This window comes from Elephas maximus, chromosome 1, assembly GCF_024166365.1.
Source record: "Elephas maximus indicus isolate mEleMax1 chromosome 1, mEleMax1 primary haplotype, whole genome shotgun sequence".
Classification (NCBI taxonomy): domain Eukaryota; kingdom Metazoa; phylum Chordata; class Mammalia; order Proboscidea; family Elephantidae; genus Elephas; species Elephas maximus.
This window is the reverse complement of record NC_064819.1, coordinates 152,850,512-152,866,608: the sequence shown is the minus strand read 5'-3', so window position 1 is coordinate 152,866,608 and position 16,097 is coordinate 152,850,512. Positions and strand designations below refer to the sequence as shown.

The window sequence follows — 16,097 nt, the reverse complement described above, 5'->3', positions numbered from 1 at the left end:
ATCAGGAAGACATAACCATATTAAATATTTATGCATCCAATGACAGGGCTGCAAGATACATAAATCAAATTTTAACAGAACTGAAAACTGAGATAGACACCTCCACAATTATAGTAGGAGACTTCAACACACCACTTTCGGAAAAGGACAGGACATCCAGTAAGAAGCTCAATAGAGACACGGAAGACCTAATTACAACACTCAACCAACATGACCTCACTGACTTATACAGAACTCTCCACCCAACTGCTGCAAAGTATACTTTTTTTTCTAGCGCACATGGAACATTCTCCAGAATAGACCACATATTAGGTCATAAAACAAACCTTTGCAGAATCCAAAACATCGAAATATTACAAAGCATCTTCTCAGACCACAAGGCAATAAAACTAGAAATCAGTAACAGAAAAACTAGGGAAAAGAAATCAAATACTTGGAAACTGAACAATACTCTCCTGAAAAAAGACTGGGTTATAGAAGACATCAAGGAGGGAATAAGGAAATTCATAGAATACAACGAGAATGAAGATACTTCCTATCAAAACCTCTGGGACACAGCAAAAGCAGTGCTCAGAGGCCAATTTATATCGATAAATGCACACATACAAAAAGAAGAAAGAGCCAAAATCAGAGAACTGTCCCTACAACTTGAACAAATAGAAAGTGAGCAACAAAAGAATCCATCAGGCACCAGAAGAAAACAAATAATAAAAATTAGAGCTGAACTAAATGAATTGGAGAACAGAAAAACAATTGAAAGAATTAACAAAGCCAAAAGCTGGTTCTTTGAAAAAATTAACAAAATTGATAAACCATTGGCTAGACTGACGAAAGAAATACAGGAAAGGAAACAAATAACCCAAATAAGAAACGAGATGGGCCACATCACAACAGACCCAGCTGAAATTAAAAGAATCATATCAGATTATTACGAAAAATTGTACTCTAACAAATTTGCAAACCTAGAAGAAATGGATGAATTCCTGGAAAAACACTACCTACCTAAACTAACACATTCAGAAGTAGAACAACTAAATAGACCCATAACAAAAAAAGAGATTGAAACGGTAATCAAAAAACTCCCAACAAAAAAAAGCCCTGGCCCGGACGGCTTCACTGCAGAGTTCTACCAAACTTTCAGAGAAGAGTTAACACCACTACTACTAAAGGTACTTCAAAGCATAGAAAATGACGGAATGCTACCCAACTCATTCTATGAAGCCACCATCTCCCTGATACCAAAACCAGGTAAAGACATTACAAAAAAAGAAAATTACAGACCTATATCCCTCATGAACATAGATGCAAAAATCCTCAACAAAATTCTAGCCAATAGAATTCAACAACATATCAAAAAAATAATTCACCACGACCAAGTGGGATTTATACCAGGTATGCAAGGCTGCTTTAATATTAGAAAAACCATTAATGTAATCCAGCATATAAATAAAACAAAAGACAAAAACCACATGATCTTATCAATTGATGCAGGAAAAGCATTTGACAAAGTCCAACACCCATTTATGATAAAAACTCTCACCAAAATAGGAATTGAAGGAAAATTCCTCAACATAATGAAGGGCATCTATGCAAAGCCAACAGCCAGCATCACTCTAAATGGAGAGAACCTGAAAGCATTTCCCTTGAGAACAGGAATCAGACAAGGATGCCCTTTATCACTGCTCTTATTCAACATTGTGCTAGAGGTCCTAGCCAGAGCAATTAGTCTAGACAATGAAATAAAGGGCATCCAGATTGGCAAAGAGGAAGTAAAATTATCTCTATTTGCAGATGACTTGATCTTATACACAGAAAACCCCAATGAATCCACCAGAAAACTACTGAAACTAATAGGAGAGTTTGGCACAGCCTCAGGTTATAAGATAAACATACAAAAATCACTTGGATTCCTCTACATCAACAAAAAGAACATCAACATCGAAGAGGAAATAACCAAATCAATACCATTCACAGTAGCCCCCAAGAAGATAAAATACTTAAGAATAAATCTTACCAAGGATGTAAAAGACCTATACAAAGAACACTACAAAGCTCTACTACAAGAAATTAAAAAGGACATACTTAAGTGGAAAAACATACCTTGCTCATGGATAGGAAGACTTAACATAGTAAAAATGTATATTCTACAAAAAGCCATCTATACATACAATGCACTTCCGATCCAAATTCCAATGTCATTTTTTAAGGTGACAGAGAAACAAATCACCAACTTCATATGGAAGGGAAAGAAGCCTCGGATAAGCAAAGCATTACTGAAAAAGAAGAAGAAAGTGGGAGGCCTCACGCTACCTGATTTCAGAACCTATTATACAGCCACAGTAGTCAAAACAGCCTGGTATTGGTACAACAACAGACACATAAATCAGTGGAACAGAATTGAGAACCCAGATATAAATCCATCCACATATGAGCAGCTGATATTTGACAAAGGCTCAGAGTCAGTTAATTGGGGAAAAGATAGTCTTTTTAACAAATGGTGCTGGCATAACTGGATAGCCATTTGCAAAAAAATGAAACAGGACCCATACCTCACACCATGCACAAAAACTAACGCCAAGTGGATCAAAGACCTAAACATAAAGATTAAAACGATAAAGATCATGGAAGAAAAAATAGGGACAACCTTAGGAGCCTTAATACAAGGCATAAACAGAATACAAAACATTACCAAAAATGACGAAGAGAAACCAGATAACTGGGAGCTCCTAAAAATCAAACACCTATGCTCATCTAAAGGCTTCACCGAAAGAGTAAAAAGACCACCTACAGACTGGGAAAGAATTTTCAGCTATGACATCTCCGACCAGCGCCTGATCTCTAAAATCTATATGATTCTGTCAAAACTCAACCACAAAAAGACAAACAACCCAATCAAGAAGTGGGCAAAGGATATGAACACACACTTCACTAAAGAAGATATTCAGGCAGCTAACAGATACATGAGAAAATGCTCTCGATCATTAGCCATTAGAGAAATGCAAATTAAAACTACGATGAGATTCCATCTCACTCCAACAAGGCTGGCATTAATCCAAAAAACACAAAATAATAAATGTTGGAGAGGCTGCGGAGAGATTGGAACTCTTATACACTGCTGGTGGGAATGTCAAATGGTACAACCACTTTGGAAATGTATCTGGCGTTATCTTAAACAGTTAGAAATAGAACTACCATACAACCCAGAAATCCCACTCCTCGGAATATACCCTAAAGAAATAAGAGCCTTCACACAAACAGATACATGCACACCCATGTTTATTGCAGCTCTGTTTACAATAGCAAAAAGCTGGAAGCAACCAAGGTGTCCATCAACGGATGAATGGTTAAATAAATTGTGGTATATTCACACAATGGAATACTACGCATCGATAAAGAACAGTGACGAATGTATGAAATATTTCATAACATGGAGGAACCTGGAAGACATTACGCTGAGCGAAATTAGAGGCAAAAGGACAAATATTGTATAAGACCACTATTATAAGATCTTGAGAAATAGTATAAACTGAGAAGAACACATACTTTTGTGGTTACGAGGGGGGGAGGGAGGGAGGGTGGGAGAGGATTTCTTACTGATTAATTAGTAGATAAGAACTGCTTTAGGTGAAGGGAAGGACAATACTCAGTACATGGAAGGTCAGTTCAACTGGACTGAACCAAAAGCAAAGAAGTTTCCGGGATAAAATGAATGCTTCAAAGGTCAGCGGAGCAAGGGCGGGGGTTTGGGTACCATGGTTTAAGGGGACTTCTAAGTCAATTGGCAAAATAATTCTATTATGAAAACATTCTGCATCCCACTTTGAAATGTGGCGTCTGGGGTCTTAAATGCAAACAAGCGGCCATCTAAGATGCATCAATTGGTCTCAACCCACCTGGAGCAAAGGAGAATGAAGAACACCAAGGTCACACGACAACTACGAGCCCAAGAGACAGAAAGGGCCACATGAACCAGAGACTGACATCATCCTGAGACCAGAAGAACTAGTTGGTGCCCGGCCACAATCGACGAGTACCCTGACAGGGAGCGCAACAGAGAACCCCTGAGGGAGCAGGAGATCAGTGGGATGCAGACCCCGAATTTGCATAAAAAGACCATACTTAATGGTCTGACTGAGACTAGAGGTATCCCGGCGGTCATGGTCCCCAAACCTTCTGTTGGCCCAGGACAGGAACCATCCCCAAAGACAATTCATCAGACATGAAAGGGACTGGACAGTGGATAGGTGAGAGATGCTGATGAAGAGTGAGCTAATTATATCAAGTGGTCACTTGAGACTGTGTTCGCATCTCCTGTCTGGAGGGGGGATGGGAGGATAGAGAGACTTGGAAGCTGGCAAAATTGTCACGAAAGGAGAGACTGGAAGGGCTGACTCATTGGGGGAGAGCAAGTGGGAGTACGGAGTAAGGTGTATATAAACTTATATGTGACAGTCTGACTTGATTTGTAAACGGTCACTTGAAGCTCAATAAAAGTTAATACAAAAAAAAAAAAATCTAACAAAAAAAAAGAAAAGGCCAGGCTTACTGGCCTGACAGAGACTGGAGAAACCCTGAAAGTATGGCCCCCAGATACTCTTTCAGCTCAGTAATGAAGTCACTCCTGAGGTTCACCCTTTAGCCAAAGACTGGACAGGCCCATAAAACAAAATGAGACTGATGGGGCACACCAGCCTAGGGGCAAGGACTAGGTGGCAGAAGGGAACAGGACAGCTGATAACGGGGAACCCAAGGTTGAGAAGGGACAGTGTTGACACGTTGTGGGGTTGTTAATCAACATCATAAATCTACACGTGTATTAACTGTTCAGTGAGAAAAACTAGTCTGTTCTGTAAACCTTCATCTAAAGTACAATTAAAAAAATAATAATAATAATGTGATATGTACAAGGGCTTACTATGGGCTGGGCACTAAACTCTTCACAAACAACATCTCATTTAAGCCTCACGAGAAACCTAATATAAATTATATTACTATCCCCATTTTTCAATTGAGAAAAAGGAGGCCCAGATATTAAATGTTTGCAAAGGTTACATAATCAGTGAGGCTGCAAAAGCACAAGTCCAGATCTTGTCTCTCTAACTAGATCGTAGGCTCCCCCAGGGCAAGAGTCAAGTTTTATCTAATCCTGAAGCTCCCCATCCCACTGTACTCCATGCATGATTGATACTTAAATAAGTTACTGATTTTATGGTTCGAATCAACAAACCCTCTTGACCAACTTCGGTTCTGTGTCTATTTTAATTTCCATTCCAGCAAGGCGTAAGTATTTATATCACTACTACACATATCTGTAACTTTACTAAAAATAGCTTTGCCTGATTTTGCCATAAAGTTCCCTTTTATAGGAACTCTACAGAGCAATTCTAAAAGCCTGACTTCTAACAAGGAAAGGTGTAACTCGCAAATGGGCAGGGATTCTAGCACAGGGACATCAAGAGTTATTCTAATTGCTGTGTAGGCAAGAATACTGGTAGTCTTCCCTATTATAGGAATTGAGTACACACACGTACATGTACACACACACCCACACATATAAAATAATCAACTATTCAGCCAGCTGATTTTGCATATTCAAAACATCGCCAAATAAAAAAGAGGCAAAAACTTATTGCCATCAAGTCGATTTCGACTCATAGCAACCCTACAGAGCAGAGTAGAACTGCCCCATAGGGTTTCCAAAGAGCAGCTGGTGGATTCAAACCGCCGACCTTTTGGTTAGCAGCCAAGCTCTTAACCACTGCACCAAAAAAGAGGCAAGTTAGATTTAAATCTAACTTAATGTAAACAACCCCAGCCCACTTATATACCTCTGATTATAGCTTAGATTAACTCTTAAAAGTTCTTACTGTGCACCCTGTAGCCAAAGCTGCAGCTCTGAAGCAATCTTCTGCCTTTTTGGTCAAAACTGGAAGTTCTTTCATTGAGGGTGCACGGAAGTAATAGATTAATTCAGAATAAGAGGGAATGATATTTGGTTTTACACCACCATTTTTTATTATACCTACAAAAAGAACCAAATTACTGGAATTAAGCTTGAAGATCATTTCTTTAAGCTTAAATATACCCATAAAGTTTTTCAGCCAATATATACATAAAAATAATTTAAGCTTCTTAGTTTCACAGAAATACCAAGCAAAAATTTTAATATATTGTATAACACAAGTTTCTACACAGAGGGTGATATTTTCTGGCTAATAAGAAAAAAAAAAATTGTATGTGCTTCATTCTAGGAAATGTATTTAATATTAGGACAATGTGATTCTATATTATAAAGAAAGTATTAGAAATGTATATAACCAAATACAAAAAGATGAACTGAGTAAATCTTAAGGTTTCTGGAAAAGGCATTTCAGTAAGTTTTATTATAACTGCACATTTTTATAAGCTTTTGACATTAAAGAAGAAAAAGAAAAAAACCAAAGTATGTGATCCTATATTATTTTGTACCTCAAGTGTCCCATGAATATTTTAAACGGCATTTAGCTCTGTGATAATTTTCATGCCGAGATAAAAAAATGCAGGTTAAAGATTACTTAGTACTCTCAACTATCAAAACAAATTCACTTATTTGAAACTACACTGAGAATGAAGTTTTATCCATTCAAAGTAGCAACTAAAACAGACAGGCTGATTTTATATGACCTACTTAAATAACATATTATTTCCATGTACCTGTTTGTTCTTTTTAAAGAAACTAAGGCAGACAATTGTTAAAAGTGCATTACAAATTGACTTCAGCCCATAGCAAAATCAGGTAAAGAAGAGATGTGAAAGCATAACAACCACCCAAATTATAGGGGGAAAAACTACAAAAAGGGAAAGAAATTTGTTCCTTTAAGGCAGTACTTCATTACAGTATTTATACTGCGATACACATAATTCTAAAAGATGATATTCAGGATCCACAGTACTTGAGAATAATACTAGCAGCCATTACACTTATTTTGCTATTAAGAGACAGTGAGAATAACTGGAAAATCAAGTTCCAACTTTCAAATACAGAAAGAACATAACTTTTTAACCTAAAATTATTATCTCTGATACTCAAAGATGGCCACTACATTTGTGTATAAATAATCTTAACTTCTTCTTACCCACATACAGACAACCCTTTTAGTATTCTCTCATGAGTTTCCGAAAACATGTTTAAAAATTTTAGAATATTCATATAAAGTACAATGACGCCATGTTTTTAAATGAAATATTAAGTAAATAAATTCCATTAAAATATATTAAGCAGCATTTATCACACACAAGTATTTGACCTTCGTACCATGAACTCTCCAGGTTGGTTTCATTTGCTGTCTTAGCACAGACAGATTGTTGTAGGCAAGAACGGCTGCATCTAACGCATTTACTCCTTCCCAGGGATAAGCAGCAGCATGAGATGCTTTTCCATAGTATTTCACAGTCACACTAGGAAATAAAACATCATTTAAAATTGCTTTTTCCATTATCATGAAAGTAAAAAAAAATCCAAATAGTTAGAATTACCCAACTATTATTGAAAAATAATTCACCAGGTTGGAATTTAGAGTCACATATTATTTGTAGTAATAACATTGCAATTTACATATATTTGTTCATTATTACATGACAGTGCTTGACACAGAAAGGCAGTCTGAAAAAGAGAGAAAACTTTGCTCAACAGACCACCAGTACAGATTAAATCTGTAGACAATTAATTTCAATTCAAACAAACAAGCAGTACTTTATGAGGTGCTGGAATTACAAAGATGGTTAAAACCAGTTGCCACTGAGACAATTTCAACTCATGGTGACCTCATGTGTGTCAGAACAGAACTTTGTTCCATAAGGTTGTCAGTGGCTTATTTTTTTGGAAGTAGATCATCAGGCCTTTCTTCCAAGGTGCCTCTGGGCAGACTTGAAATGCCAACCTTTTAGGTAGGTAAGCAACCGAGCACGTTAACTGCCTGCACTATCCACGGCCTCCGGTACAATACTAGTATAATTTACACCACCTCTAAAACCAAAGAACATGTGGTGAAGAATATTGAATATACCGTGGTCTGCCAAAAGAGTGAACAAATCTGTTGTGGAAGAAGTACATCCAGAATGTTCCTTAAAGGCAAGGATGGTGAGACTATGTTTCACATGCTTTGGACATGTTATCAGGAGGGATCAGTCCCTGGAGAAGGACATCATGCTTGGTAAAGTAGAGGGTCAATGACAAAGAGGAACACCCTCAAGGCGACAGACTGACACAGTGGCTACAAAAATGGGCTCAAGCATAACAAGGATTGAGAGGATGGCACAGAATTGGGCATGTTTCATTCTGTTGTACATAGGATCGTTATGAGTCACAACCAACTCTACAGCACCTAACAACAAAAACCAAAGTTGAAAGACTCTTGCTATTGTCACAGTACCAATTCCAGTGACAAGAAAAAAGATACTAGAACCATTAAAATTATTCCTCTGAGGACAGGCTTTGTGAGTTGCTGAGACATACAAGATAACTTCTACGATCTAGAACTGCTATGGGCTGGGACAGATGGTTTTGCTATCACTCTCTAGCTACCGCACAGGTGAACATGTGGTTTTCCTGAAGCAACTCAGCAGTGGGTCCTTATGACTGGGCCACTAACTGGACCATTAACTACTATGATTGAAATTTCTGGTGTAAAAATTTCAAACCACCTCAGTAAGGCAAACTCCTAGGTAACAAGGAACGTGAGCTCTTCAACACAGAGAAAGAGAAATAAAAGGTTTCAGTGCCAGGTAAATCAGAAAACAATAGATTGACAAGTTCTCACTAAAATCCACAGCTACCAGGTTCTGTATTCTTTCTTGGGAATATAATTTGTCCTCTTTGCAAAGAACTCAAATAAATAAAATGGAGAAGTGTGTGTTTTCTTCCAGAGTCTGATAGAGCTGTCTCCTGCAAATCTATTCAGTTGCAAGGGCCAACTTCCCATCAAAGACAGTTGTTCTCCAGAAACCAAATTACTCTAGATAGTTTAAAATAGAACATAAATATTAATATACTCTATGCTTTTTAGGCATTATTTTAATACTCCAATTAGGAATGCTATAAGTCTCAATTAAAAGAGGCTTGACAAATGACATTCAATGGCAAACAAGAATCATACTATTATATTTCAATTTACTTGTTAAATGTATAAATGTTTTAGTCTCCGTTTAGAACAGTATTATATGGTCTGTTTGCCACTAATAAGTTTATCTTTAACTGGATTACTTACTCATGTTCAGCCACATCAGGTAGATAAGCAGCGTTCTCTTGGGATGGATGGGCCATAAAAACAACATCAAGATTTTTAAAAGCCCCAGCTTCAATTAAATCAATTTTGCCACCGCCATCTTCTTCTGCAGGTGTTCCCAGGACTATTATCTAGAAGGAAATACACATGTCAGGGCAAAACAGAAAGAAAGAAATTGCAGTAGGAAAAATATCAAACAGGTTCATCTGCATATGTATTCACAACCTAAGTTAATATCCTTACACTATGGAGAGAGGTTTTGTTTTCTGCTATTTAAGTAAGGCACTAAGATAATCACAAATTTTAATTTACATTGGTTATACCAACTTGAGGAAACCCCGGTGGTGTAGTGGTTAAGTGCTATGGCTGCTAAGCAAAAGGGAGGCAGTTAGAATCCACCAGGCACTCCTTGGAAACTATATGAGGCAGTTCCACTCTGTTCTATAGGGTCACTGTAAGTTGGAATCGACTCTATGACAAGGGGTTTTTTACACCAGCTTGGAGCCCTGGTGGCACAGTGGTTAAGAGCTATGGCTGCTAACCAAAGGACTGGTAGTTTGAATCTATCAGCTGCTCCTTGGATACCCTGTGGGGCAGTTCTACTCTCTTATAGGGTTGTTAAGAGTTGGAATCGCCTTGCCAATGGGTTTGGTTTTTTTTAATACCAACTTGGTGCAAAGTATGTACTAGAGACACTACAGAAAACGTTTCACAATTTTTAACTAAATTTTATATAACTAATGGCAAAGAAGAAAAAAGTTAAATACTACATACTTATTTCCTCAAAATTTCTTAGGACTTATTTCTTAAAGCTTCTTGACTAAGTTTTTTAATGTATGTATATAATTATTAATAAGCATCTTACTGGTAAGGAATTTTACATTACTTATTAGTTTTTTTTTTTTTTTTAGTTATCCTCACAACAACCCTGTGAGGTAGGTGAGCAATTTGTATCATCATTTTAGGGTGGGTGGTTTTGAGGCATGAGTTAGAATCAACTCTAGGGCAACTGGTTTGGTTTTTGGTATTGATTTTGAGGCACAGAAGGAAGTGTCTCCCCCGAGGTCACAGAGCAAGTCTTCAGGCAGAGCTGGGATTAGAACTCAGATGTCCTGACCTTCAGGCCTGAACTCTGATTCCTTGCTGAACTACCTTATTAAAAGGTCTTAACTCATTAATCCTTTATGAAGAGCATTAAACAAATCTTAATACCACAGTTAGAAACGGCCAACTATTACACAAACTTACTAATTCGATTCCACCAGTTCAACCAGGCAGATTTATTGGTCACCAAACACCTAATTAAACAAAAGAGAACTTTACAGAATAAACATTTTACTTTAATAGTTAGGCTTAACTTCTTCAAACAATTTAAAAAGCAAAGAAAAATTACAACTAATATACTTTCAAGATCATGTATAAGAGCACAATGAAACAAGCTGGAAAAGGTCTTGGCTAGCAAAGGGAATCAACATAAATTCCATTATCAGATAAAACAGATAACCTTGCTAAAACTGAGAATAACCATTTGACATTAGATGTTTGTACGTTTCGCAAAATCTTTTTCTTTAAAAAGTTATAAAGCACTCAAACTCTTGAGCTGCTGTTTAACTCTTAACCTTTGACTCATTAAATATGCTGTCTCTTGCTGATTTCTCAAAACCTTCCATAAGGCTGGTTAAAGCTAAATCTCTCCAGTGTTTCATGCAATGGCAAAGGAGGCCCCCCCCAAACAAAACAAAAACCTGACCAGATGCAAAAACAAGCCCCAGAGGCATAAAAGAGAAGGCAGCTAAAGTGAAAAAGCCACAAAAGATGGAATTGTTAGGATAAAAGAGAAAGGTTACTGACATTGAAAAAATATGGTCTAAAGAATATTAAAATAAAACATTAGTCTTCCCCTTAACCTGAACGGTGGTGATTGTATCTTAGCTCACAGAATGAAGGACATACCATCTGGAAAAACAGAGCAACACAAGATTAAACTTGTCCTATGACAAACATAAACGACATTTTCCCGTTTAAGGAATCGAGGTATTAAAGTCGTGAAACAAAAATTAAGACTTAAGAATGAACTCATTTACGTAGTAAATGTTCACTTCCCAATTATTTGTGTATTTCTAGAGGTTTGGTGGTCCTAACGACTGAAATTTTTCTATCCAAATACCAATTATTCTAATCACAACATCTATCACTACCACAAACAAAGGATTTGGACAAGCTTAGTAAGGAGGGGGCTGTAGGTTTCCTACAAAAATTACTTCCTCTAGAGACTGCACAACCTTGTCAGCAAATTGTGGTTGCTACTCAGTTACCAAAAATAACCTGTAACGAAAACCAGGCTTAATTCTAAGTTCTTTCCTAAGGGAAAATACACTGAATTGTTTACAACTGCAAAAGAGAAAACAAAAACCTGCACAAAAAAAATGTCTCGAGGTCGCCAACACGTGAACTACCGGCTTTTATTCAGGGGTTCGGTCTTTTGGCAAAAGCGAGGCCAGAACGTTGAGTACCGTCCCCTACACTTGCCTCGGGGCAGGAGGGGACGCTGCGCTGGGGATGCACCGGGGTCCTGCCATTCCCAGACCCGCCGCAGAGGACTCAACGGAGAGGGAGGACCCCGGGCCGGTCACGGTCTGGACAGTCGGTTGAGAGTCACGCGCCGGGGCCCCACCTCACCTTCACCGGCGGAGGCGGCCCGGGGAGGCCCTCCAGGGCCCCCTTCACGCCCAGCGCGGCCGCCGCCCCGACCTCAGCAATCAGGTTGTGGCCGCAGGCGTGCCCGATGCCCGGCAGTGCGTCGTACTCGCAGAGGAAGGCCAGGTGCAGCGGCCGTCGCTCGGCGCCCGGCGCCGCCCGGCCCCCCGGCGGCTCCCACTCGGCCCGGAAGGCCGTGGCCAGCTCGTAGTGCGGCTGCACGGTCCAGGCGGCGGCCGGCGGCTCCTGCTCGAAGAAGCGCGTCAGCACGCGATGGGCATGATGCTCCTCGTAGGCCAGCTCGGGCTCGCTCCAGATCGCGCGGCTCAGAGCTCCCAGCCGCTCGGCCGCCTCGTCGATGCGCTCCGCGGCGCGCAGCTTCAGCAGCTCCAGCTCAGAGACGCCAACGCCGGCGCCCCCTTCCCCAGGCCGTTCCTCCACGGGTCTCATAGTGCCCGGAGCTGGGTACCGGTCAGCACTCCGCTCGCTGCCTCGCTCGCAGCTGCCCACCGCGCCTGCGCACGCGCCCAGAGGCCGCGAGAATCCCGAGGGCACGCGCCCGCCGGCTCCACAGCTCCGGGGAAATCCACCCCCAGCCCCGGGCCCTGCCTCCAGAGCCTCTTGGGAAACGCGATCCTTCGCTTCTCGGCCCTGGCAGGTGCTCCGCCCTCGGGGCGGGAGGGGCACTTTGACCGAGACTGGGTTCAGGCAAGCGTCTTCACTCCACGTCCTTGGTTGTCTTGACCGTGCATGGCAGTTGAATTATGCTCTAAAATCGTTGTTACTTTTCAATTGTTGCTTATTTCCCATAGCAGAGTGAGAAATGGTTCTATTGGTTAATAGTCATCAGTGACAGACCAAGTAGAACATCGTCCTTTGAAAAAGGCCACTCTCCTTTAGAGTAACAGCAATAAAAATTTGCACAAGGTTTTTAGTTTCTAAAAGAGGGTGTCAGTACTGCCTCCACTTTTTCCTCTTTGAGGGTGCCGTATTATCTAAAAGCTGCAAATACTCCATTTCGTTTTCTCATCATAATCAAAACTTACTAATATTTGGAACCCGAAAACCAAACGCATTGCCATCAAGCTGATTCAGACGCATAGCTATCCTATGGGACAGAGTAGAACTGCCCCGCAAAGTTTCCAAGCAGCGCCTGGTGGATTCAAACTGCCGACCTTTTGGATAGTAGCCATAGCAGTTAACCAAATGTCTAGAACAGAACCTGGAATATAATGAACATTCGATATGTATTAACTATCATAATATTTGTTAGAACTAAAAATTTAGAATGAGTTTTAAAACAAACCCCAAAACCTAAGAGTTAATGAAAACATTCATGGTGATAAATTCGTATTGTTTTGTTGATCTGGGCATTTGTTTTGAATAACAAACAACTTTGAAAGGGAACATATGAGTAGTTTCATTTATAACGAATTGATACTGAAGTCAAGTTACATGACTGCTGGGAGCCAGGCTGCAAGGGCGGCCTCTCTGCACCCACTGCCCCCAGCATAAACATCAAAGAATCCCTGAAAAGTCAGGAGGAGCCAGGCTGCAAGGGCAGCCTCTCTGCACCCACTGCCCCCAGCATAAACATCAAAGAATCCCTGAAAAGTCAGGAGGAGCCAGGCTGCAAGGGCGGCCCCTCTGCACCCACTGCCCCCAGCATAAACATCGAAGAATTCCTGAAAAGTCAGGACTATCTCTGTCATCTGTGTTATGTTTCTGTTTCATTTTCAGCCTGTGTATAGCAGAATGTATAAGCATAAAATTCCATTATAGATTTAGGGACCTTTGGAGGGGGGCGTCCTACTCATAATCCCCTGGTGAAATCCCGGGTAGGGACAGCCCATGTATTACTTGGGGATCAACATGAAGTTGTCTTAGGGGAAAAAACAAATAGCTCAACTATGGAAAACAAAAACAGGATGGTGGAATCCTGGTATTTACCAAGGCCCTTTTTGTGATTAAACCACCACCCACACATGACCCCATAAAAGTGGAAAAACAAAAGGCAGTGAGTTCTCTCAGCCAATTTCTCAGCCAATTACAGATCAACCTTCTCGTCTACCCCGCTCACTGCTGCGCTTGACTGGTCTTTGGGTGTAGAGATTGGGCTAATTGTCCTTGGCATAATCGCGGACAATATGACGTAACCTAAAGTGGCTGGACTACAAGAATTTGGCCACCCTGGACAAAATGGACAAAGCCTATGTGGCAATGGTTTTGCAAAAAGATTAATTATTATAAAAACTGTGGAAGGTATTGCAAGATTAAGCATAAGTGTAAAGCAGTATGAAGTCAATTGTTACTTTGTGTAAAAATCAACAAAATATTCTCTTCAATTAAACAAAAACTCATTGTACTTGTGTGCATATGCGGAACTGTACTATGTGTCACTTGGAAAATTATGTCTCTGGGAAATGATGTTTATGATTATATCTTGTACTGCCCCTTCACTGATCATGCGATGTTATGCTTTTGTAAGCTTATGATATAAAAGACCATGTAAAAAATAAAGAGCAGGCTTTCTTTTTCTGCAAAATGAAAATATAAGACACACTACCTCTCATTCTTTTTCGCCGAACTCTACCCCTCTTCTGGTAACCCTGTTCATTGCTGAGGCAGGCCCCCGGCAACTGGCGCCCGAACAGGGACCTGAAGGTAAGCATTGTCGTCTCGGGGTAGATAGGGCTGTTGCCTAGAGCTAAATAAGAAAGGAGAAAAGCTCCCTTTAGCCACCCCGTCGTTAGAGAGGACGGGGATAGGAAAGGAAAGATAGGCAAAACATACGAGAAGTTGTTAGACCCCTGTATAAGCAGGAGAATACTAGAAAAACACTATGGGACAAACATCCTCTGCAGAAAGGAAACTGTTTATTGATATCATCACGTGTATGCTCAAAAAAAGGGGAACCGCAGTGACTAGAAGCCAAGTAGCTCGGTTTTTACATTTTGTTCAGGAACAATGCCCCTGGTTCCCAGAGGGAGGCTCGGTTAATTTGGACATATGGAAAGCTGTGGGAGAACAGCTACAAAAATATTATACTAGATGTGGTCCTGAGGGGGTGCCTGTTGATGCTTTTGCACTATGGATGCTTATCAGAGATACTCTTGACCCAACTCCCGATTCTGTTAAAGCATTCCAAGTACTAGACAATCCCGACTCTGACCCCACTTTAGAGGAGGAAGAAACACCTCTGCTTCAGAAACATCCTTCTGTAGCGTCTACCCCTTCAGCCCCTCCCTTTGTTGGTCTATCTAATCCAATCACGAATGACACTCTGAGCCCGGAGGAGCAAGTTGATCTAGAGGAGGAGGCTGCTAGATATCATCAAGATGAGGATATTGTTCTTCCTTTACGAAAGTTGCAAATTGAGTCACAGCCTCCAAAGTATGAGGTTAAATCATTGACCTTTACTCCTCGAAATAGAGTACCTTTACCTCCCCCACCTCCTTCTCTGGCAGGAAAATCAAAAATCAAAGCAGCCTTAAAACAAGGCTTGTCTGAGGGAGACGTTACCCTCCCTTTGTGCTTTCCAGTACATTATAGCGGGGAATTTGATGAGGATGCAGAATGGACTCTTCTTTCTTATAAATTCCTCAAGGAGGTTAAAAATGCCTGCAAAGAATATGGACCCCTGTCTCCATACACATTGTCGTTAATAGATATTCTGTCAACCAGCTGGATGACTCCTTATGATTGGTATCAGCTGGCAAAAACCTGCTTACCAGGGGGTAGTTTCTTGTTATGGAAAAGACCTGACCCATTAATCTCTTGTGGAAGAGGCTATGCTTGTGTTTTCCCACAGGACAAAACTTCCCCTTTGTGGATACCCGACAGACTCATCAGACATGCAAGACCCAAAAACCACCAAAAATCCTCCAACACTTCCTCCCTCACTGCTCACAAACCTAACACCTCCCACGACTCTTCTGAGAAATCTGTCTCTTGAAAATGCTCCATCTGCACCCCCACTTTCGCCTGTCTCTAGTTCTTCCTCCTCTTCATCTTCTACTCCACCCCCTCTCACTGACTTTATACAACCCTCTACAAACCTCAACAACTCTTCATCTCGAGACAAAGTGCGGTGGAGAAGCCGGAGACATACTCCCTATTCAAGAACCCATCAAACCA

General features: G+C 40.5%; 1 protein-coding gene across 1 annotated transcript in view; it reads right to left on the bottom strand.

Moving 5' to 3' along the window:
* Nucleotides 1-12,594, bottom strand: part of PM20D2 (peptidase M20 domain containing 2) — a 33,614-nt gene extending 21,020 nt beyond the window's left edge. Inside the window, exons 1-4 of the mRNA XM_049897195.1 lie at nucleotides 11,943-12,594; nucleotides 9,246-9,394; nucleotides 7,295-7,437; nucleotides 5,868-6,022 (exon numbers count right to left, since the gene is read on the bottom strand). Coding sequence (XP_049753152.1) covers nucleotides 5,868-6,022; nucleotides 7,295-7,437; nucleotides 9,246-9,394; nucleotides 11,943-12,410 — 915 coding nt within the window. The 5' untranslated portion in view covers nucleotides 12,411-12,594. The remainder of the gene's footprint in view (nucleotides 1-5,867; nucleotides 6,023-7,294; nucleotides 7,438-9,245; nucleotides 9,395-11,942) is intronic.
* Nucleotides 12,595-16,097: the final 3,503 nt, after the last annotated feature.